The 23,836-nt window shown below is 41.2% G+C and overlaps 1 protein-coding gene across 1 annotated transcript in view; it reads left to right on the forward strand.

Annotated features, from left to right (window-relative positions):
* Positions 1-167: 167 nt before the first annotated feature.
* Positions 168-23,836, forward strand: part of MSH3 (mutS homolog 3) — a 123,369-nt gene continuing 99,700 nt past the window's right edge. Inside the window, exons 1-8 of the mRNA XM_075726161.1 lie at positions 168-296; positions 2,140-2,263; positions 3,292-3,515; positions 6,825-7,037; positions 8,333-8,449; positions 9,774-9,891; positions 11,203-11,348; positions 12,350-12,516. Of these exons, the coding sequence (XP_075582276.1) occupies positions 168-296; positions 2,140-2,263; positions 3,292-3,515; positions 6,825-7,037; positions 8,333-8,449; positions 9,774-9,891; positions 11,203-11,348; positions 12,350-12,516 (1,238 nt within the window). The remainder of the gene's footprint in view (positions 297-2,139; positions 2,264-3,291; positions 3,516-6,824; positions 7,038-8,332; positions 8,450-9,773; positions 9,892-11,202; positions 11,349-12,349; positions 12,517-23,836) is intronic.

Raw genomic sequence — 23,836 nt, forward strand, 5'->3', positions numbered from 1 at the left:
GCCGCGGGCGGCTCAGGGCTGAGGCGGGAGGTTGGAGGCAGCGCAGCGCTGCCGCGGCGCTTCCCCCGCGGTCCCGCCTCAGGCCTGCTGTCGCATCCGGCGAGGAAGGTGGTGCCCGTGCCTGCGGCCTCGTCCCGGCGTCCGCCATCGCCGCCGCCACTATCGCCATGCCGCGGGGGCGGCGGCGGGAGCGCGGCGGCGGCGGCGGCGGCGGCGGGGGGGGGCAGCAGCTGGTGCTGAGCAGGTTCTTCGGAGCGGCGGGGAGCGGCGGCGAGCAGGGCTCCGCCCGGCAGACGGTGCGCCCGGGGCGGCGGCGGTGTCCCCGGGCGGCGGTTGGGGCTCAGGGCGCCCGAAGGGCGCAGGCCGGGCCCTGCGGGAGCCCTCGTGGTGTTGACTGAGGGCCCTCGGGCCTGTCTGGTCGCCCCGCGTCTGCCGGGAAGGACGGGCGGAGCTGGCCACGGCCGGAGCTGGCCACGGCCCTGCTGCACGAAGGGGCGCCCTGCGGCGGCCCCGCCAGCAGGCAGGCAGGGCCCTCCAGGCACCGGTGCTCGCTGTAGCGTCTTTGCCTTGTGCCACACGGGGTGGCGATCCCTAGGCTTTCAGGAAGCAGCCAGGATATGCCCATTTTGTAAGAACTGAAGCTTGACATGGGCACGGGGCGCTTGGCAAAGCCAGTGTGCCGGTTTGTGTCGCAGGGGCTTTGCTCCCTTGCGTAGCGTGGGACCTTCTGGCCCAGGTCCCGCCTCCTGGCGTGCAATGGGTTGAGCTCGTGGCCCAGGTCCTGGAGCTTGGGCGAATCTTGGTTAGGTGCAAGGCCAAGAGAGCCTGCAGTGATCCAGCAGCCTCTCCATGTCACCATTGGGAAAAAAGTTGCTGTCTCTCATCAATTGGATTTCGTTCTGAGTTTGTATTTTCTAATCTCCCTGTAGTTAATATTTCTGGCCCTTTTTGGCCCTGGAAAGGTGTGTATTTTCTGATCTCCCTGTAGTTAATATTTCTGGCCCTTTTTGGCCCTGGAAAGGTGTGTGCTTTTTTCACTTGTGTCTCAAGTCAACCTTTTTTGTTATCTCTGGTCGAAATATATTTTGAAAGGTGTGATTACCACTTTCTGTCCGTGCAGAAAAGCTGCTTCTTAATTAGCGTTAATCTGGTGGTATATAATAGTGGGCTTGGAAGGGAAACTTCGCCACTCATGTGGGCTGCGTATGGATACGTTATGTAGAGATTATGGGCTTAGTTGCTGAGGGTGGAGTTCCTGCTTAGTTATAAGGAGATTGAATTTCCCCAGTGATACACTTAAACCATCTGAGATTACCATATGAAATGTGGGTGCAAGCTGCTAAAAGCACCTGTTATGTGTCTATCTGCAAAGTGAAACAATAATGTGTTTATATATTGTTGCATTTGCAAGTTACTTCTTTATATTTGGTCATACTTCTTGCATGCTGTCAATACATCAGTGATGAAACAGCATAAATTGATGAATTTTCTGTTTATGAAGTCTTAAAAGTGCATGTGTCAAAAGCCATCTAAGGAGCAGTAGTCAAAAGTGCTGTATTCTACACAAACCCAGGATGATGCTAGCTAGGTATTTACAGGTAGTTTAGGAAAATCTTTTAAGTCTGGATTAACGCTTCCAGGATTGTGTGGAGAAGATACTTTTCCATCATTGGGATGTAGGCCACAGGAAGTGGTGCCTCTTGGAGGTGAATAGCCAGTATCGAGCAAGAAGAGGGCTCTGAACTGTGGGAATGAGGATTTGCAGAAGAGATCTGATTCCGACACACGGTGGTAGCATGTGGTACGATCGGAAATTCTGTTAAGTGCTGGTTCAGTTCTCTGCCACAGAAGTGGCTGTAAGCTGCCTTTTGAAGCTGTGGTAGCTGTGGGTGTTTCTTTTCCAGTACAACAGCCAACAGAATGCACTATTTCTCTTCCTCTTGTAGCCTTGAATGTTAGAAGAACTATTTTATAAATAAAAAATGTAGGTAGTTAAAATAGTTAGAGATTTCAGATATTGTAAATTAATTTTGCGTTTTGCATTATCTCGTTATTAAATCCTTGGGTGCGTTGTTGTCTTTCATAGAGGATGGCAAAGAGAAAAAGTAACTGAACTTCTTTGTTTAATTTATGTTTCAGGCTTCTGAATTTGGCACAAAAAGGAGAACATCAACGGAAAGCAATGAACCCTGTGAAAAGAAGACCAAGGCACGACAAGTTACTCTAGAAGACATCTGTAACCCACTGAAGACTCAGGATAAAAGTGAGTTGACCGTAAAGAAACCTTCAAGGATTTGTACCCAATAAATAGTTTTTCATTGTCAAATGTGAAAAAATTTCTTCAGTGGATACTGTAGGAAGTGTCTCTTGACTGTAAGATAAAACTCGGAAGAGCCGTTGTGAGCATTCTAGCTATACTGTTAAAGCACCTTTCTGTGGCTCAGAAGCTAGGTATGTGAGCCTTGCTCCAAAATTACTCTGCAAATCCCCTTCAGCTGACTCAGCTTTAACAGGTCGTTCGGTCAGTGAAGTCCAGATGCCCAGGCAGAAATTCTGCAACTTCCCTCTCTGTGTTGGTTTAACAGTCTTTTAGACTTGGGTTGAAGCATGGTTGACATCTGACAGCTCTGTTGAGTCTGGCCTGTGACTAGGGTACCTAAAGGCTACTGCAGAGTAAATAGTTCTAATGCAGTGCTCTTAACTGTGAAATGACAGCCACTTAATTACGTTGCAAATGCCTGTGCTCCATCTGGCTTTGAACCAAGAATCTAACAAAGTAATGATGCTAGCAGAACAACAAATCAGTGAATATAAAGTTCATTACACTTACACTGCATTGAAAAGAATTAGCCTCTATAATTTTTTTAAAGAGGGAATGATACTCAGTTTTGCTGGTGTGATTTGGGTTTGAAGTATCATTAAGACACCATCAGCTAGCAATACTGTCTGCTTAAAAACTGTACTGAAAAAACACCACTTGTTTTCCAATACGCTTCGCTAATTTTGTGGCTTTGCAGTTACCAGTCCAGAAAATAATTGTGCTTCTTTTCCTGTGTATGAAGAAGCATACAAGTGAGGAGTATTGATTTTCCAGGGAAGTTAACCAAGCTGATTACATGGACAATTCTGTCAGGCTGGCAGAAATACTGCAATAGGAGAGCAGAAGGAACGTATGGAAGAGAGAGACAGAGCAAAATGATTGCATTCTCTGCTTACTGATGTCATTCTAATAGACATTCTGTTTTACAAAATAAGTTACTAATATGTTTTTGTTGTGTATTTTTGCTAAAGAAGAACCTCAGAAGCATGAAAAGCCCCGTATATGTTTGCAAACTCTAGACAGACTGAGAGAATTCTGCAGTGATTCAAACCAACAGTGTAACAGAGTCCGGGAGGATAGTTTTCGGGAGAAAGAATCCCTGAGTTTGGAAAAATGTTCCAGTATTATTGGGAGAAGTTCAGAACTGAAAAACCCTCTTCAGTCTGGGGACACTAGCCCAAAGGTTGCTCTGAAGGTATGTAGAGCTTTGGTCCAGTGCTATGTAGATTACTTTTTATAGTTTAAAAAAGCAAGCTTTGGCACAAGATTCCTACTGTGGTTTTTGTGTTCTGTCATGAAACAGTGCAGCAGTACCCAAAAGACCAGTGTTTGTGTATGGATGTTTTCTTGGAACTCTCAGCATAGTGAGCAGAATGCCTCTTAACAGTTCTTCAGTGATATAATTGAAAAAGGCAGTAATGAGAGAGCAGAAACACTGGCAGTGTATCTTGCAATTGTGAATGAACCTATAATACTGTAGTAACAAATATTCAGTGTGGCCCTTCGCTCAGTTTTCTCTCAGTTCTGTCAGTGTTGATACGGGCTGCAAAATTCCTACCAGGCTTTCTTTGCAAAAATATGATTTAGAATTATTACTGAGATGTAGCTTAATCCATTTGCTCATAAATCTATTAAAGATATCACTCTTTTTTTCATATGCAGAAGATACGGGTAGCTCCCATGAAAAATTATCATTATGATACCTATGATACAAGTTGGTAAGAGTGTAGTACTACCTTGCTTCTCCTTTTATTATGGAGCTAATTAATATTAGTTAATTGATTGGGTTTTGGGCTCAGTTTGAAGTATTCAGATCCTTAAAGGCATCTCACGGTTTACTGTGATGGTGTTTTATTGGGACTTAACTGCTCTTTAACAAAGCTTTACATCTGGCTTTTTGAAGGAAGGAGGTTGTATGAAAGGTTGTAGAGTTGATTTGACCTTCCCTGTCTGAATGTTGTGACCTTAAAATCGGGTGTCTGGGTTGTGTGAACATGAGATCAAAATAAGAATAGTGAAGTGAACAGCTTATGGCAAGAGATTTCTGTTGTGATAAGGGATTGAGATTATGTAGGTGTGGTCAATTGGGGAACACAGAAAACTGATTCCTTCTCCATCCCTCTTTTTCAAACCCTTGTCTGTCTGGAACTTCTTGATTTCTGACCCTCTGTCCATCCAGTTACATTGACATCAGATGCTCCCCCTGCTAGTTTAATCTATAAATCATACTTTAGCATGTCTCACGGATGTTTGAGAACCAATTCTAGATGCTGAAATTATAAAATGTATGAGTTTTACACATGCATGTATGTGAAACATGGATCGGGAGTATTTTTTCTTTTATCTTAGTGACTTTCTCGTCAGTAACACTGGAGACAGAATGTGCCTGGCATACATTGTCAGTTAAAAATGTGTGTGTTAAACAGTAGCTGCCGTAGAATTGTGTGTTTGGTGAGCAAAGGCACATGCAACTCTCCCACCAGCAAGGTATGGGCCTAAGATAGTTGCTTCTGCAGAATTCAGATTTCTCTTTATCTTTGAACAGATGTGCTTTTTAATCTTCATGTATCAGTTGGTGCGGTATTTCTGCTTTCCTATTCCAAAGCTGGTTTCCAGCGCACTAACACTGGAGTGCTTTTTATAGCAGTACTGCCTCTGCATATTCGTATACTGAGATGCTTGTTGCCAAACAGCACTTGGGTCCTGTCAGTCACAGATTGTGAGAGTATGACAGCTGTTAACTCTCCATTCCTAGATCATGAGGAAGGTCAGCTTTAACCATGTGCAGAGAGACTCTGCAAGCAAGATGTATGCAAAGTAAAAGTAAAGATCAATTATTTCTTACTTAATATATTCGGTAGATAATGAGGACTCACGATCTACTTGACAAAACATTACTATCGTCTTTGTAAGACAGCTACCGAGTCTGTGCTGGCCAGGCAGTCAGGTGGGGAAGGGCTGGCCTGCCTTCCTTGGAATGGCTCATCTTAGATGGTTGTATCTTGCTTTTTTCTTAGAGTTAAAACCTTTTTATGTGAGTAATTTTCTTCTGAATTCCTTGAGCTGCTAACTTACTACCATCTCAACAGTTAAACTTCAATGTGTGTTTTTACTTCTTTTACTTTCTTTCATGACCTTATTTCATATGCTTTATCACAACAATTTTCTCTGTAAAATGAGACAAGGTCATAGTGCTGGGGTGGCACAGACCTTGGATTGAAGACCAAGTGAATCTTTGGGCTGAGGATTTTGCTGTAGAGACATCTAAGCTCCTGGAGCCATCTGAGTTCTAGGCATGGTACAGCTTTGTTTGTGCTGGGCTATGTTGTCTGCTTGTCAAATGGGTCATCCCTTAATTGTGTGCAATTTTGTGAATTTTGCAATTCACAGTTAATGATACAGCTAACTGTTCTGTTTTTTTTTCCATTGTTTTCTGACTGCATTCTTTGTACATTCCCATGACCCAAAGTACTATCTGTGTGTACTATCTCTGTGTTTCTTCTGAGTTGACTTTGTTCCTTGTAATCTAGATGGGACAGATGGTAGAATTTGAAGTTTACCAGGTTTATTTGCAGATACAGAAACTCACAGCACAACCTAGTCAATTGTGTTTTATATAGTCATAGGCTTTAAAAACTTGTGGAAGGTGTTGTCTTTGTATTTTTTTTTTTAATCAATTTTATCAGTACTTGATAGTGTGATAGAAGTGAGGAGCAACTTTGCTGTAAGTGAAGCGCACCTTAGCATTGTTGTTCACTGCACTTCTAAAAGACTGAATCCATCACCCTGCTTCCAATACAGAACAAAGCAAAGTTGTAGATCTGAAGCTGCTTTGCTAGCATAGGCTACATAATGTCATTGTAAATGATGAACTGCAGAGAGGCTGGGCTCAAAGCCCTAACTGTTAAGGGGTTTAGAAACTATACTATAGATTTTCTGTGTTTAGGAATAAATTATTTTGGGAGGTTTGCTGAGCTTATGCAGGAAGGGCAGGCTGCACAAGAAATATGGTTTTGGTGCTTGAGACAGTGAACAGAGACTCGTATTGAATTGGTTTATTTCTTGATTTACTGTGGATTTTTGGACCATCATTAATCTCTCTGTGCTGCAGTCCCTCATCTGTAAATTGGAGTGGTAATTCATCCTTATTTTTATATCTGGCCAGTTTAGACTGCCCAGTCTTTGCAGCCTGCATGTCTCTTGATCTGTGTTTTGAGAGCTCATGATACAATAGGGATCTGATTTCAGCTGAGATGTCTAAGGACTGTTGTAAAGCAAGTTGACTAATTGATGCAAAATGTTTGACTTTCATGACTTTTTAACTCCTTTTAATTCCAAATAAACTGTATTCTGTATATCCTACTTTAATAGTTTCGCTGCAGTTCTTAGGGCTAGTTAGTGCAAGAACAGTCTTTAGCTCTATAATCAATGTGAGTCAAGGTCTGCAGGGGCAATTGATTTATTTGATGATTCCTAACTATGCTTTTCCATCTTTTATTTACAGGAGGAGTTACGCTGTGATCTTAGTCAGTTTTCTGCATCTATTAAGTCTTACGAAAATACTCAAAATACTTCAGATACGAATCTTAATAAAAGAACCAAAAGCATTTACACTCCACTAGAACTTCAATTCATAGAAATGAAGAAACAGTATAAAGATGCTGTTTTGTGTGTGGAATGTGGATACAAATACCGCTTCTTTGGAGAAGATGCAGAGGTAACTTTTTCCAGGGTTAAGGAGAGATACTTGCATTATGTTAGTATTGTACTAGGTCCATGGCCACTTCCAGAAGGAAGGTTTTTAGAGGGGCAGGAATTTCCTGTGTTTTTTTAATACTTGAAATGTAGATGAAAAATCTCTGCATGCTTCAATTGAAGACTATCCATTATACATGCACTTCTAACCAAAATAGTGTTTATTATTTGTAATCAGAGGGTAGTGCTTGCTGTCCTGTATATTGAGAACTTAAGATGAGGTCCTAGAGTAATTACTTGTCAGAATTAAAGTTGAAACACTTTCAGAGGTGAATTCTCTATCATGGCCCAAAATTCTACTAGCAGTATTTCAGTTTGGAAGACAGCGGAGCAAGTGGTGTAAAAGTAGATGCGTATAGCCAGCATAGCCTGGGTGCAGAGAGCATCTTGGATGCATGGTCAGATGTGGCACTTACACATGCCAGATCCATAGGAACTGGAAAGTACTTTGCAACAAACGTGATTTTAAAGTTCATAAATGGTTCATAATGAGTTTTTGCATGATCTGTCCCAAAAGTCATTGCTACCAATTTAACCTTTGATCTGTGCTATTTCCACACTCAAGACCAGTGAGAAACTTTGCTTAGTTACTGGGAATTGGTTTTCCTGATCAACTTTGTACTGTGTAATTTGTCTACTCGTTTGCTGGTGCACTTACAGTCCAGAAATAGAAATATACTAACCGGGTACAGAATTCAGTGTTTGACTGCAGTTCCTGCTTAAGACCACTTTCCCTAGTCGGTGAACACCCATCTTTGCCAGAGGGCAAATGCAAATCATACATTATAATGTCCCATTTGAACAAGTGTTGTTACTCTTTTTCTATGAGTATGTAGTTTCCACTGCTGTTTGATACTGATTTTTCAGTATTTTAATTGATTAGCTAGCTTAATAGCATCTTTATAACCGCAATTAAAATAACTCCTTTCTGCATTTTTGGTGTTGTGAAAATTATGTGACCCTTTGTTGAGCTGTGTTGCAGAATCCGTGTGTGCTGTGTAGGTGATTTACCTCAAGGTGGTAAAAGTCAAGGTGCAGCATAATAATCTGACATGTGAAGTCTGTGATACTGAAGCCCCTGTTTGTGACAACATGCTGGGACAGGAAGGTGGAGGGGCCCAGCTCTCTGGGCTTTTTCCTGTAATGTTTTTGTTTTGACAGTAGACTTTTAATTGTAGTTGTGCGTCAGTGTTGTCGTAGAGGTGAGCTCCTGTGTTGCATTTTGAACTGTTGGCTGACTCTTCTTCTACTTTGCAGATTGCAGCTAAAGAACTAAACATTTATTGTCATCAGGATCATAACTTCATGACTGCCAGTATACCGAGTCATAGACTGTTTGTCCATGTGCGGCGACTTGTAGCAAAAGGATATAAGGTTATCCCTGGCTTTTGTTAAATTATGTTAAGTACAGAATAGCACTGAAATAACTTGCTCTTATTGTACCAAAGTCTTATTTGAACTGAGAAGTGGGAAACTTATTATCACCTTTTTTTGCAATTACAACGGCTAACTTCCCTTTGTTTCAATTTCTCTATTCTGGTGAGTGTCATGAAATTTAAGTAGATTAAAGCTTCCTCTGCTTCACCGAAAAGTATCTTCATGTTTTCTAGAGCAGTTCTAGAACAATTATTTTAGTTTTTTTATTGTCCTGGTTTCAGCTGGGATAGAGTTAATTTTCTTCCTAGTAGCAGGCATAGTGCCGTGTTTTGGATTTAGGATGAGAAGAATGTTGATAACACACTGATGTTTTTAGTTGTTGCTGAGTACTGCTTATGCTAGTCAAGGCATTTTCAGCTTCCCATGCTCTGCCAGGTACACAAGAAACTGGGAGTGGGCACAGCCAGGATAGTTGATCCAAACTGACCAAAGGGCTATTCCATACCATGTGATGTCATGCTCAGTATAGAAACTGGGGGGGGGGGTTGGCCAGGGGACAGCGATTGCTGCTCAGGAACTGTCTGGGTATCGGTCGGCAGGTGGTGAGCAATTGCATTGTGCATCACTTGCTTTGTATATTATTATTAGTATTGTTATTATTATCATTACTATTTTACTTTATTTCAGTTATTAAAGTGTTCTTATCTCAACCCAGGAGTGTTTCTCACTCTTACTCCTCCAATTCTCTCCCCCATCCCATCGGGGTAGGGGGAGTGAGCGAGGGGCTGTGTGGTGCTTAGTTGCTGGCTGGGGCTAAACCACGACATGTATCAAGCCTGTGCATCTGATAAAGAGAAGTTTAGATACCTGCTTTCTCTCGTGTTCTTCCTCACATCCTTGTTTTTCTTATCCCACCCATATTTTTTTTTTTCTCTTTTCCTTCCTATTCTCGATCCCTGTAGTTTTTGGCTTTCTGTTGATACTTCTGGTTTTTTCTGCTTATGAGAAAAGGACTTGTTGAATTTAAATTGATTGCAGCAACCATTCTCTGCCAAGTGGTGAACTCCAGCTAAATTGTTTCAAAATAGGACAAGAAGCACAGGGGCAGAAGTTGAGAGGGCAGTTAGAAGTGGAGAGAGCATAAGGAAAAGGAGTGCCTTATAGTCTCATTAGTAGGATTGATGCTAGCTTCTGCCCTTCCTGCTCAGCTTTAGTGATGCACTTGCTGTTTGCACATCTTAAAAGATCACCAAATTTATAAAACAATTAAAAAAATATATTATCAAAGACCTAACTTTGTCTCTTGTCTGTGTGCCTGTAGGTTGGAGTAATAAAACAAATGGAAACTGCAGCTCTGAAGGCTGCCGGAGAAAATAAAAGCTCTCTCTTCAGCCGGAAACTGACTGCTCTCTACACGAAGTCTACGCTTATTGGAGAAGATATCCTTTTCAAATAAATTTGGTTTCAGACTCTAATCTTTGGTGTATGAGAGGCCATAATTCTAGTACTATCACCAGGATGGAGCATGAGTAGCTAGTGGCTGATGTAAGAGTGGCAGCAGGAAACAGAGTTCCTTTAATTTTATGTTATGGTAAAACATTGTGCTGGCTTTTTAAAGAATTTAAACTCTCCAGGACTTTAGGTTTGTTGTGAAACAGCAGAGCTTGTGTTTACTGTAGTTGCTTTCTCAAGTCAGAGAGTGGACTTCCCCAGTCTGCAGTGTTCTGTAGGTCTTGTGTTCAACTAGGTGTTTCACTGCATTAGGAATGCATAGCATTAGTGATTCAGGAGGGTGTGAAGGAAGAATAATTGACTGGTGTCCACAGTTTGCTTTATGTGAAAAAAAGGTGATAAAATCAGTGGCCTGTTAAAAATCTAGCTAGGTAATAAACTCCTGACTCTTTTAACAAAGAAAATGCAAAAATGAGATAGAAACAGCTTTTAACCAGTAATGTTCGTAATTTCTTTCCTTCCAGTTTGTGTCTTCCTATCTCCTGCCTGATCTTCCTCATGTTTTTTTCTTTAATTTCTCAAAGTAGTACTTACTAGATACAAGAGCTAAAAAGATTGCTAGATTAATGCCTGTGAGGTTGCGCTTAAGGGGTAGATGAGGGAAGCAAATAACACAGTCCTGAGATTTGGTTGGAAAACTTCTAGTGTACTCACAGACTTTCTTATAATGGTTGGCAAACTCGATGAAAGCAGGCTCAGCAGTATGACCCAACCTGGAGAATAGATATGCAGCAAGTTTTCAATGCAACTAACCTAATGCTCCTGCTAATATTTTTGTTTAACTTAGGGTATTGCCTGTTTTTCAGTTGCTGCACACCTAGTGCATTTAGTTTTCTCTGTTAGGTGCAGTTGTTTTGTGATATGAAGTCAAAATGACAAGGTGGAGCAGCCCATGTGCAGAATCAACTCCTGGTTTAACTTTTGACGTACCTGCTTTTGCTTGAATGGGGAGACCCACAGACATAGTCAAAGATAGCCTCTGCATGAGCTGATGAAATCTGTGCATTGTGTAAACTGCTTGTCCTGTGAAAACAACCGCTGACTTCAGTCCTCATGCTGACAGTCATCTGAAGTTCACCAAAATCATAGTAAGAGTCAAACTAATGAAAGTTAGATAGACTTTAGTCTAGAAGTCCCAATGCAAAATCTAGTTGAGAAGGACTTAGATCTAGAAGGACCTATGAATAATCCACCAAAATCTGTGTACTATGTTGGGGTTTTTTTTTAACATTTGTTACATGTGAACCCTTTGCTGAAGCTAGATGATTCTGTAGATGTTGAAGAGGTGACAACAGATTTCCCCAATAACTACCTCCTCTGTATCTGTGAAAATGGAGAAAACTTAAAAGACAGGAAGAAAGGTGACATCGTTATAGGCGTTATGGTAAGTTAGTTTGACAGGGGAATTTTAGGGTTTATGTGGGGTTTTTTGGGGGTTTTATTGGGTTTTTTTGGGAAGTGGGTGGTTATCTTCTTAAAATTAATGATTTTCTGTTGTTTGGATTTTTTGGTTGGGATTTTTTTTTTTTTTTTTTTTTTTTGTAACAAGGTACAGTTTGGGTAAAATATTATCTGTGTGTGAACTGTGATGGCTGAAAACTATCAGCTCTAAACCTTTTTCTGTAGTTGAATATTCCTGGTACTGTTTTTGCTGCTGTATCACTTGAAAACATAGCTGTGTTTTAACCACATACAGGGAAATTGTTACTTCAGATGCTTTACTAACGCTAAAGTTTAAACATTTCTAGAGTCAATATTTTAAAGCTTGTGAGCACTTTTTTCCTCTACAAAATACTGTTGTTTAGAGGAAAAGACTTAGCTGTTTTACTGTTTACACTTCAGATTTGTACTCTCTTTTATGGAGAGGATTAAAAACAGGATTATTTAACTGGAAAAACACAGTTATAACTGAAGCCCAGTCTAATCATTAATTTAAAAGCATGTTGATTGTGCTTGTATTTGAATGTCTCGCTGCAGCTGGGACAGAACAACAAAAGCATGTGCTAGGATGATAGTTGGTTTGCAGGCTGAATTGCGTCTACCTTCCATAGACTTCCACTTATATAGATTTGCCTAGTAATAAAAGTTGAGCAGTGATGGACTGATGATAACAAGAGCACATTTACATTTTGAAGGTGTTGTTATCATTTACCAAACAAAATTGTGGTAGCCTTTTGAAGTAACTACCATATTATAGATTTGAAAACCACCATTATATTTTTTGATTTGCCAGTTTCACTAAGCGTGTGGGGGCTATATAGTTTTGTGCTATACACCGTCAATTTTCTTTCTGGCTTAACAATTTGAGTCACTGAAACGCTCCCTGAAGATTTAAATACTCAATGCTTTTTTTTTTTGCTTTTTTTTTTTTCTTTAATTTGACAGGCAGTCCAACCAACTACTGGAGAAGTAATTTTTGACAGCTTTCAGGACTGTGCATCTCGCTCAGAATTAGAGAGTCGGGTTTTGCTCCTGCAGCCAGTTGAAATAATACTTCCATCCAGCTTGTCAGATCAATCTGAAAAACTCATCAACAGTATAACCTCCATGAGGTATGTTCAATGGCGATTTTGTTGTTTGGGTTTTTTCCTTTTTTTTTTTTTTTTTGATTACAGCATAGCTATTGATGGAATTTAGATCCAGAAGCAAACATGGATGTGTAGCTCTGTAAAGGCCCATTTCAGAATGGCTCCAGTTTGTTGCTGAGTTGAAAATTCCCCAAATCCCTCTGAGTTCTGGGCACACAAATTGTATTTAGACTGAAATTTGTGGCTTCTATTTCAAGCCTATGAAAAATTTACGCGCCTAAACATTTGTTGTTTTAATTTAGATCGTCTTGCTCCCACCTCCCGATCATGTGATCTGTTGGATTTACTTCAGAGCTTATGCACTTATCTTTCAGATCTGAAAGTGGTGTTCTATGGCTGTTTTTCTTTTTTGTCATAGTCTTAAGATCTCTAAAAGGCATGAAACTTTTTTCTATTAAGGTAGACAGGTATAGAAAACCTTTGCAACTGGTATTTCATTCTGTTTGTCCTGTTACACTATCTTGAACTTGGATACAGACTTCAAAGTATTATGACTGATCATCTGTTTATATTTTGAGTTCTCTTTGTATATTTCAAGTGTAAATCTGTTACATGTTTTCTGTTATCAGTTTTACTGTGAAATAAAGCCAGAATAGGATGTAATTTGTAGGATGATAGATGAAGGATAAAGCAATCCTCTGAACATATGTGGTGAACTTGTGAAATCTTGTGGGTGCAATTTTTGTGAGAAAATACAAGTTTTTCACTTTTTTCTTTCTTTTTTTTTTTTTTTTTTAAACTGTGCAGCTCTGGGCTGTAGAGAGCTGGCTTAGAGCTTGGCATTTCCATTTTGAATGAACTAGTCAGAAAATATAGTGTTTTTCTTTTATGTGTTAACAAAACTGGAGCTAAAGAAAGCCAAAGAAAAATTAATGTATTTCATAGGCAAAGTTTTGTATTGGGGGGAAGATACAAGTATCATCAATTCCCATATTGTAAAGATAGGCAATGCATCACAGTCACATGGATGGTAGCCACCTGACAGTCAATTCTGTACATTGACTACCTCACTTAAACTCTGCCCAAGACAGCTGAGCTGCTTAACCAGTCTGCTCCATAGGCATTCCTTTCCCCACCTGCCAGTGTAATCCTTCTTTGCCCCTTTCATTTAAAAAAAAAAAAAAAAAAAAAAAAAAAGTTGACATGAAGTGGTGGGTAGGCCATCATCTCATCAGGAAAAGCTGATTTTGTGGCACATTATAGGAACTTGCACAGATGTTGCTGTACTTAGCTGTCAAGCTTTCAAGGGCACTTGTATATGAGAGGCAAGACTGAGAGGAGGGACTGAAAACATGTGATTTGGTGTTCGGGATCTTAAGAAAGTGTGACTTGTGACAGTGCTGTATTCATCATCATTCAGTGGTGGTGTGATGCTTACCCTTGTAGTGAAGTGTGCTTTTGTCATACTAGGCTTTTCTGTTCCCTCAGCTCATGTGTGGACTGCAAAGCCATTAGGCGTTGAAAAGGTCAACTCTGATTAGATGTACTAAGCAAGCAATATGAATGTATTTCTTTGCAGTAAAATGGTTTGTTAAGACTCGGGCAGATAAAATACCAGATTAGGAAGTAACAAACCTTTTCCAGTTGCCAACTGATGTAAACTTTTGCCTTGCTAATCCTTTTACTTTGCTAACTTTCTGTTTTGCATATCAATTCTATAGGACTATGCCCAAAATATTTCTAAATATACCATGATGAAGATTAACAATTCTTACTTTTGTTTGTTTTGGGGTTTTTTTGGTTGCTGATGTTGTGTTCTGACAGTTTCGTAGAAACCAGAGGAAAGTAAAATGATGTAATAAACTGACAAAGCAAGTGCATTTTTCAGAAACAAGTGTTTTAGTTGTGCATTAGGGTAATTCTGATGCAGGTTTGAGAGTGTGGTTTTTTTTTTTTTTTTTCCTTTTTCCTTGTGCACAGCTGAGAATGTTAGGAAGTAACTTCTCATTTCTATTAAGAATAAAAAATACCACCTGTTAGCTGATTTTGTGAACAGATATTAGTTTGTAGGTTTTTTTCTCCCCTTTCTGGTAATTTACTAGGCAGCTCTTCAGCCTAAATGTCCTTAATTGCATTGGAGTGGTAAAAATAAAACACATTAGTTCAGTATGCTTCAGTAGCCTTATTTGAAAACCAATTCTTCCTGGATTTTCTCATATGAAAGATTTAACCACTAGAGGGCCCTGAAGTATTGAATATTAATGTGTGTGGTTCTAATATGCTTCTTTCTTATGCTTTTAACTGGGCTGCAGTTTTTATATAATTGCTTTTATACAGGCAGTAATTTTATGTTAATGCATATTGAGTAGTCTGAAGTATTAATTTTTGATTATTGTGCATTACCTGGTAATTTCATTCTTTGCTCTTTTCTATTAACTCTGGTGACAATCATTCGTTAGCTGGGAAAGGTTTCATTGCTATAATTTTTGAAGACCTTTCTGACTAAAACCATGGGGACTAGGATCTTGTGTTTTAAGAAGACTCCTCATATCTTTGTGTGTTTGTAATGGGATGGAAAACCACCAAATTTATAAAAACAGGGTACAGATGGGAGAGAAAAATAGTCCCAGGAAGTGTACAGCTTGGAGTGGTTAGGAACAGAGAATAGAAGGGTCCTTCTGCTCACTGCATGCCCCTCTCATGTAAGAATTGCACCGGGGTTGTCTCATTAACTTGAGGGATGACTTGGTTTTGGATGTTGCATATTAGAAGTTCGCACTGAGCAACCAAGGTGATGTGGCCTAGGTCTCGTCCAGCACAAAGGGTGTGCTGATGGTTATTAAAAAAAAATTGAAGTATTTAGTTCAGATAAACCACTGCAGCTTTATGAGAGCAGTCATAATCTGGTTCAATGCCGGGTTATATTGACAGTGTTGAAAATAGCCGTGTGCTTTCCTTCAATTTCTATATCTCTTTTTTTGTTTCCCCAAATATATAAAGACCAAATATGAATATTATACTCTGGTGTACATGTCTGTCTGCCTTTATTCTACATAAATAAAACATACATAATATATGTATTTCCTCTTTATGGAATGCTGTGCTTCCCTCCTGTCCTCTTCTTGTGCCACCACAGCTATGTCCAGTCTCAGCTATGTCATTCACGCTGGTGCTACTATTTTGGTATTGTGTATGTTTTCACAGCCAAATTTACATCCAAGGAATACCTGTCACAGAAGGAAAAAACAGCTGAGTGGCAGGATGCTGTTCTAAATTTGTTTTTATCAGAAACAATTAGGTTTTTTAGCATGAACTAACTCAATTAGTTTTTTAGTATCAGAAAAAAATAGTTTTTTACTCTGGCTGACAATCACCAAGAGCTACTACTTAAGCCTAAGGAGTACTTCATTATGGTAGAAATAATTTCTGTGGATTAATGTAAAATAGTTGTAAAGAGTCTTGAGTCAGAAATGAAAGTGCAAATAAAAGGCACAATGCAAAGTGGCCTCTTCACTTTAAGTTTTATGCAGTACGGTGTTAGTGAAAAGTTTTCTCACCCTGCAGATCAGTGGAGAAGATAGTTTCAACACGTTTATATGTGGCTGTAAACAGGGTCTCGCGATAGGAAGATTGAAGTGAATTTTACACTAAGTTAACAAATGACTGAAGCATCAGCAGAGCTGTTTTAAGAACTGCCTAAGAGCAGCAGTTTGAGCTGTGCCCAGTAAAGTAGTTTGCAATGTAAGTGGAAGATTTGGTCCTGGTTTTGAAGCTCTCCGTGTCTAAGTTAGGCATGGATATTAATGTAGTGAGCAGGAAGCAAAGTCAAATGCCACTGTAGTGAGATTACTTAGCTGTTTGTATGATTTGTTCATACAGTGGAGTGTTAGTTCAGTTAGTACAAAGACAGTTTAGTTAAATTGCATACCTGGGTGGGGGGCAGGGTGGAAAATCCAAGCCTTAATCATTAGGTATTTTACCACTGATTTAAATTAATTTAGACTCGTCCATCTTTTTGTAAAGATTTTGCTTAACCATTTGGATTAAACTCTGGTGTTTACCAACCTGAGTAAGCTTTAAAAAATAGTTTAACTTGTGCAGATTTGTTTTACAAGTTAACGAACTTTCCCCTTTGGTAATTTAAAACTCATGGAAGCAAATGTATTGAAATGTGTGGCATGGTTTCATGTTCGTTTGCTTCTAGCATGTTGCTGTTACAGGTGGTAAATGAAATGCTCCTATTGCCAATGTTATGACAGACATTGTCCATAAAAACTAATAACTAGAAAGTACTACTCAAGGACAGATTTAATGACTAGAAAGTACTATTCAAGGACACTGAACTAGAGGTCATTTTTGGTGGAGAGCCTTCCTTCAAAAGCAAAGTGTAAGTTAAAAGTAGGTTATGGAAACTGGTTCAGAACGAACTGTTCTGGTGAGTAGTGTTCTGTTCCTGAACCATTAGTAACATCTGTTTGCAAGTGCTGGCCTGGCTGGAGGAAAATCTTTTAACACTTTTAGTTTCCTTCTTTCTACAAAACCAAGAAAACATTCTTCCCTTCAAAAAATATTTATGTTTTCGCAGAACACTGTGGTTTGTACTCCAGGCTCTTCCTAGTCATGGGTCAGTATCCATCCTCCTTAATGTATTGGCTGCTCTAAAAGTTGGCCTGTACTACTCTTCCTGAAATAATTTTTTGAGGCTCCTTTCCATTTTGGTTGTTCTTGCTCTTCTCATGTGCCCCTTTTTTGTTTCATTGAAAAATGTGGTACTTCTATCCAGCGCATCTTGAGAGTGCCCCAGTGCTCCTCTTTACATATTTTTTTTCCATTTAGCCTTTTTTATGTGAACACTGGTAATGTTTTATTCTGTAGCGTTCTTTGACACCATGTAAAAATGCAGTGATCACAAGTACTTCACTTTCAACTCCAAAGCATCATTTCACCCAAGTCTGCACTGTTTTGATTTTTTACATGTCTTTTTAAATGTCTGGCCAACAATCTAAAATTAGGATGATACGATAACTGACCTCTTGTCTATGCCCACAGTGTTTTCACTTTATTCTGTTTGCAGAGCATAGTCTTCTGCCTGTTAGCTTGGGCCTGGCATCTGGGAGGTGTTTTTGAGACAATTTGCATCATTCACTGCTTTGCTTAGACTGTAGCTAGGTTTGCTACTTGTTCCCTGTAATATGTCTAAGATTTTTTTTCCTTCTGATTATGGCGTTCAGGTTTCTGGTTTTGCTTGACTACTGCAATATTGTTTGCTCCCTGGAGTTTCCTTCTGTCTCAAGTCCATTGAGAACTAAAATCATCCTGCTCACTGGGGTGATCAAATTATTCCCGGACTGAATCCCTCAAGTAGCTGATCCTCTATCATTACAATGCAACACAGGCTTGCTTTCTTTGTGTTTAAGGGCCTCTATAAATAACGTTTCCGGCTTTTTCTGCGTATATTAAGTCAGTGCAGTGCTGATACCCCTTCTGTTTTAGCAGCTACTTCTGCCTTTAGCTTCGTATCAGTTGTGGTCTCTTAGGTACCTGTGTTGCCCCACAGGTGTGTTACTCTCTAGTTTCAGCCCTGTCGTGATCTCTTAGGAGCCCAAAGCATTAGCTGTGGGATAGCTGGTGGTGATATTTGAGTGCCAGTTGGTTGTTTCTTGTCATCCTGCCCCCAGTTGCAGTTTATCGGAAGTCAAGAATAAGAGATGCCTTTTGGCTTTTTTGTTTCGGCATGCGCAGTGCTGTAGTAGAATACACCAGTGCTTTGGGTTCCTTGAAATAGGAAGTACAGCTGCCTGTGTAAGTTAACTTGTAAAGGGTATAGGAGTGAGCTGTAGCCGATTTATTACATGCATTGGTCAGTAGTGCTATTCATTGCTAATTGCTCACCTGGGTAGAGTTGTGGAGTTATGTCATCAGTCAAGGAGTAGAAACTCAGCTGGAATGAACTCAGTGAAGTCTTGTGAATTAATATAAAATGCTTTTAATTTTGTGAGTCTTTATATGTGGCTGATGGTTGCTCGGATCAGAGGATGCTTTCACATAGTTAATGTTGAGTTTTTGAAACAGGGAGCAGTTAAGTGCATATATTTATGTAGCTCATCTCAAAAGGTTTGTAGGTGAGCAAGGATGCAAAGGCTTGTAGTGGCAAAGACAAGACAACAAATGGTTACAGCATGAGTAAATAGTGTTGCAAATGAAATTGCTAAACAGAGGAGTGAAAAGTATCTAAAGGGTTGGTAATCATAAAAACTAGTGGTTTCATGGTTTGTATAGCTTTTAATATTCCCATGGATTTTTAAGTGAAAGGCAAGCTGTGACAAACATCTTGAGAATGTTTTGTATAAATGGAAGCTACAAGCAGTTGAATTTGCAGCAGGAAAAATGCAAGTAAAGTACAAAACCAGCGTGTGAGCTATTTTCTGTAAGTACAAAACCCAAATGCATCACTGAACTGATGTTTACCGATGAAAGAGGCTTTTTGCACTGCTAATAATCCAATTCATGGCCTGGGCAACTCGACTGTATGGAGAGCTGCTTGAAGAATATTGGTCATGTCATAGCTCACTTGTTTTGAATAGACAGGGGAAAAAAAAACCACTACAGTATTATCAAATCATGTAATGACCTGAAAGCATTGTTGGACAGGTTTTTTTTCAATTTAATCTTGTTGCAGTCATGAAACATGCTGTTCTCAATATTGTAGTTCATTATTGTCTTCTATGGCATTGTAGATGAGGGAAGCGTAGGGCTTAAATCTCTTTTGATAAATTGTTTATGTGTAAAGTCTACTTCTTTACCATTGTCTACCTTACTGTCCTTCACAGTTTGGGACACAACACAGGCATATGGCATCCTTTGGATGAACTTAATGATCTGTTATGCATGCAGAGTTGTCACTGAAAAATGTGGGAAGGCAATTGCAAAGCATGGTTGTCTAAATGCAGTGCACAGCACTTTTCCTAACCTGGGTGATGCATTAGATAAAAAATGTTAACATTGCTTGTTACAGTAACAGCTGGCCTTTGCAGGCCTTGCCCAGCCCACATGTTTTTGTAAATTCCTCCAGGCAAAAGCAAAGATAAGCTTCCCCAGCAATTTTTACATGGTTCAAAGGTACCTTACTTTTCATGTGATTGCAAGCAGCATGGAAAACATGCTGTTGTTCAGGGGCTGTATTTGTGGCATTTTTGTGCTTAGTGATATGCATGGGTTTGGCTTTTTTTTCCCCCAGTATTTAAGCCAGAAATAATTAAATGAAGAAAGATTAAATTGATCTTGATGCTTGTGCAGTTTCTTACTGCCAAAAAATTAACTTTTTAATCGGGGAAAAAAACCCACCTTAGAATCATAGAATCAATTAGGTTGGAAAAGACCTTTAAGATCATCCAGTCCAACCATTAACCTAACATTACCAAGTCCACACTAAACCAATTAAGGGTAGAGCAGCATTTTCATGTTTCCTGGCTTGGTGGCTAGATTATTTAGGAATCATTAAGATTGGAAACGACAATCATCAGTCCAACCATCAACCCAACACCACCATGTCCACTAAACCGTGTCCCAGAGTGCCACATCTATCTGTTTTTTGAACACTTCCAGGAATGGTGACTCCACCACCTCTCTGGGCAGCCTGTTCCAATGCTTGACTACCCTTTCCGCGAAGAAATTTCTCCTAATATCCAACCTAAACCTCCCCTGGTGCAGCTTGAGCCCATTTCCTCTCATCCTATCGCTAACTACTTGGGAGAAGAGACCAACACCCACCTCACTACAACCTCCTTTCAGGTAGTTGTAGAGAGTGATAAGGTCCCCCCTCAGCCTCCTCTTCTCCACACTAAACAACCCCAGTTCCCTCAGTGGCTCCTCATAAGGCCTGTGCTCCAGACCATTCACTGGCTTTGTTGCCCCTCTCTGAACACGCTCCAGCACCTCAATGTCTTTCTTGTCTTGAGGGGACCAAAACTGGACACAGTATTCCAGGTGCGGCCTCACCAGCGCCGAGTACAGGGGCACAATCACCTCCCTGCTCCTGCTGGCCACACTATTGCTGATACAAGCCAGGATGCTGTTGGCCTTCTTGGCCACCTGAGCACAATGCTGGCTCATGTTCAGCCGGCTGTCGACCAACACTCCCAGGTCAGGCAGCTTTCGGCCAGGCATCTTTCCAGCCACTCTTCCCCAAGCCTGTAGCGTTGCATGGGGTTGTTGTGACCCAAGTGCAGGACCCGGCACTTGGCCTTGTTAAACCTCATACAGCTGGCCTTGGCCCATCGATCCAGCCTGTCCAGGTCCCTCTGCAGGGCCATCCTACCCTCCGGCAGATCAACACTCCCACCCAGCTTGGTGTCATCTGCAAACTTACTGAGGGTGCACTCAATCCCCTCATCCAGATCATCGATAAAGGTATTAAACAAGACTGGCCCCAAAACAGAGCCCTGAGGAACACCGCTCGTGACCGGCTGCCAACTGGACTTAACTCCATTTACCGCTACTCTCTGGGCCTGGCCACCCAGCCGGTTTCTTACCCAGCGAAGAGTACAGCTGTTCAAGCCATGAGCTGCCAGCTTCCCAAGGAGACAGTGTCAAAAGGCTTTACTGAAGTCCAGGTAGATGACATCCACAGCCTTTCCTTCATCTGCCAGGCTGGTCACCAGGTCATAGAAGGAGATCAGGTTGGTCAAGCAGGACCTGCCTTTCATGAACCCATGCTGGCTGGGCCTGATCCCCTGGTTGACCTGCACATGCCTGTTGAGCGCACTCAATATGAACCGCTCCATGATCTTTCCCAGCACCGAGGTCAGGCTGACAGGCCTATAGTTTCCCAGGTCCTCCTTCCGGCCCTTCTTGTAGATGGCCATCATATTGGCAAGCCTCCAGCCATTAGGGACCTCCCCTGTTAACCAGGACTGCTGATAGATGATGGAGGGTGGCTTGGCAAGCTCCTCTGCCAGCTCCCTCAGTACTCTTGGGTGGATCTCATCTGGCCCCATAGACTTGTGAGCATCCAGGTGGCATAGCAGGTCATTAACTGCTTCCTCCTGGACTATGAGGGCTCCATTCTGCTCCCCGTCCCTGTCTTCCAGCTCAGGGTGCTGAGTACCCTGGGGATGACTGGTCTAGCTATTGTCAAAACAGAGGCAAAGAAGGCATTAGGTGCCTCAGCCTTTTCCTCGTCCTCGGTGACAATGTTCCCCCCCACATCCAGCAAAGGATGGAGATTCTTCTTGGCTCTCGTTTTATTGTTGATGTACTTATAAAAACATTTTTTATTATCTTTTGCAACAGTGGCCAGATTGAGCTCTAGCTGGGCTTTTGCTTTTCTAAGTTTTTCCTTGCATGATCTAACAATATCCCTGTACTCTTCCTGAGTTGCCCGCCCTTTCTTCTGAAGGCAGTAGACTCTCCTTTTTTCCCTGAGCGCCAGCAAAAGCTCCCTGTTCAGCCAGGCCGTTCGTTTTCCCCACCGGTTGGTCTTACGGCACATGGGGACAGCCTGCTTCTGCACCCTTAAGACTTCCTTCTTGAAGAAGGCCCAGCCTTCCTGGAGCCCTTTGCCCTTCAGGACTGTCTCCCAAGAGACTTTCCCAACCAGCGTCCTGAACAGGCCAAAGTCTGCCCTCCGGAAGTCCATGGTAGTGGTTTTGCTGCCCCTCCTCTTTACATCGCCAAGAATCGAGAACTCTATCATATCGTGGTCACTAAGCCCAAGATGGCCTCTGACCATGACATCTCCCATGAGTCCTTCTGTGTTTGTAAACAGCAGGTCAAGTGAGGCACCTCCCCTGCTAGGCTCACTTACCAGCTGTGTCAGGAAGTTATCCTCCACACACTCCAGGAACCTGCTAGACTGTTTCCTCTCTGCTATGTTGTATTTCCAGCAGATTTCGGGCAAGTTGAAGTCCCCCATGAGAACAAGGGCTAGCAACTGCTAGACTTCTGCCAGCTGCTCATAGAATGCTTCACCTACCTTTTCATCCTTGTTGGGTGGTCTGTAACAGTCCCAGCAGGACGTCTGCCCTGTTGGCTTTCCCCCTCGTCCTTACGCATAAGTACTCGACCTTATCATCACCACTGTTGAGCTCTATAGAGTCAAAACACTCCCTAACAACAAGAGCCACCCCACCACCTCATTCCCTGCCTGTCCCTTCTGAAGAGCTGATAGCCATCCAGTGCAGCACTCCAGTCATGAGAGTTGTCCCACCACGTTTCTGTGATGGCCACTATGTCATAGCCATCCTGCTGCACAAGGGCTTCCAGCTCCTCCTGTTTGTTGCCCATGCTGTGTGCATTGGTGTACATGCACTTGAGCTGGGCTATCGATTTCGCCCCCAACGTTGCCATGCTGCCCCTGGGCTCCTTACTAGCTGAGCCCCTTTATATCTCCTTCCCCCTTTGAACCTAGTTTAAAGCCCTCTCAATGAGTGTCACCAACTCATGGGTGAGAATCCTTTTTCCCTTTGGAGACAGCTGATCTCCATCAGCCACCAGCAGGCCCGGTGCTGTGTAAACCTGCCCATGATAGAAAAAAACAAAATTCCACTGATGGCACCAGCCTCTTAGTGAAAGAAGCAGGAAAATTAAAACTTTAAAGCATTTGTTTTCATGTTTTGGCACCCATTTGATTTATTATTATAGGATAGATGAGAAACTGCAGGAGGTAACATGTAAGTAATTCTACTTTTTGTTCCTCTGTCTGGTTGTTATGATGTTACTTGCTTATTTCTCTTGGTATATATTTATATACTGTGGCTATTCACAGCAGCTGTCAAAGTTTCTCAGCCAGGGAAGGGTGCTGAAACTCAAAATTACAAACCCAGATGGGAGCCTGGAGCGCTACACCTCTGTCCTCCAGGAGGTGGCACCACCATTCTGGAGTGCTGCTGATCCTGGTCATCGGGACGGAGGGGACGAAAGCAAGCAATTAGTAATAACTAATTTTCCTTAGATATAGGTGAGGAAAAGAATTGTGGTGCATTAGGTGACTTGGTAGAGAATGGTAATAAATTCCCAAGTTCCATTATCCTAATTTGAAGGAACAATTCTTATTGACATTTGAATTTTTTTTAACGTGAGATAGAGGTCATTGCTCTGATTAAAAAAAAATTCAAATAACCCAAATACCCAAATGGCATTGTTATTCTGATGTGATTCTTATTAGCAATTTAACTTCCAATTTTCAGATAATGCAATTGTCATTCAAAGAAGTGCACATTTGCTAATGGATGTTTGCATTGTTGATAAGCTAGTATAGATGTTATATACATTGGAGATTTTAATGATAGAGCAGGTGATTATATCTGACAGGCTTGTGTAAATTGGAGGTTTGTACAATTGTTGT

Source organism: Pelecanus crispus, chromosome Z, assembly GCF_030463565.1.
Source record: "Pelecanus crispus isolate bPelCri1 chromosome Z, bPelCri1.pri, whole genome shotgun sequence".
Lineage (NCBI taxonomy): Eukaryota > Metazoa > Chordata > Aves > Pelecaniformes > Pelecanidae > Pelecanus > Pelecanus crispus.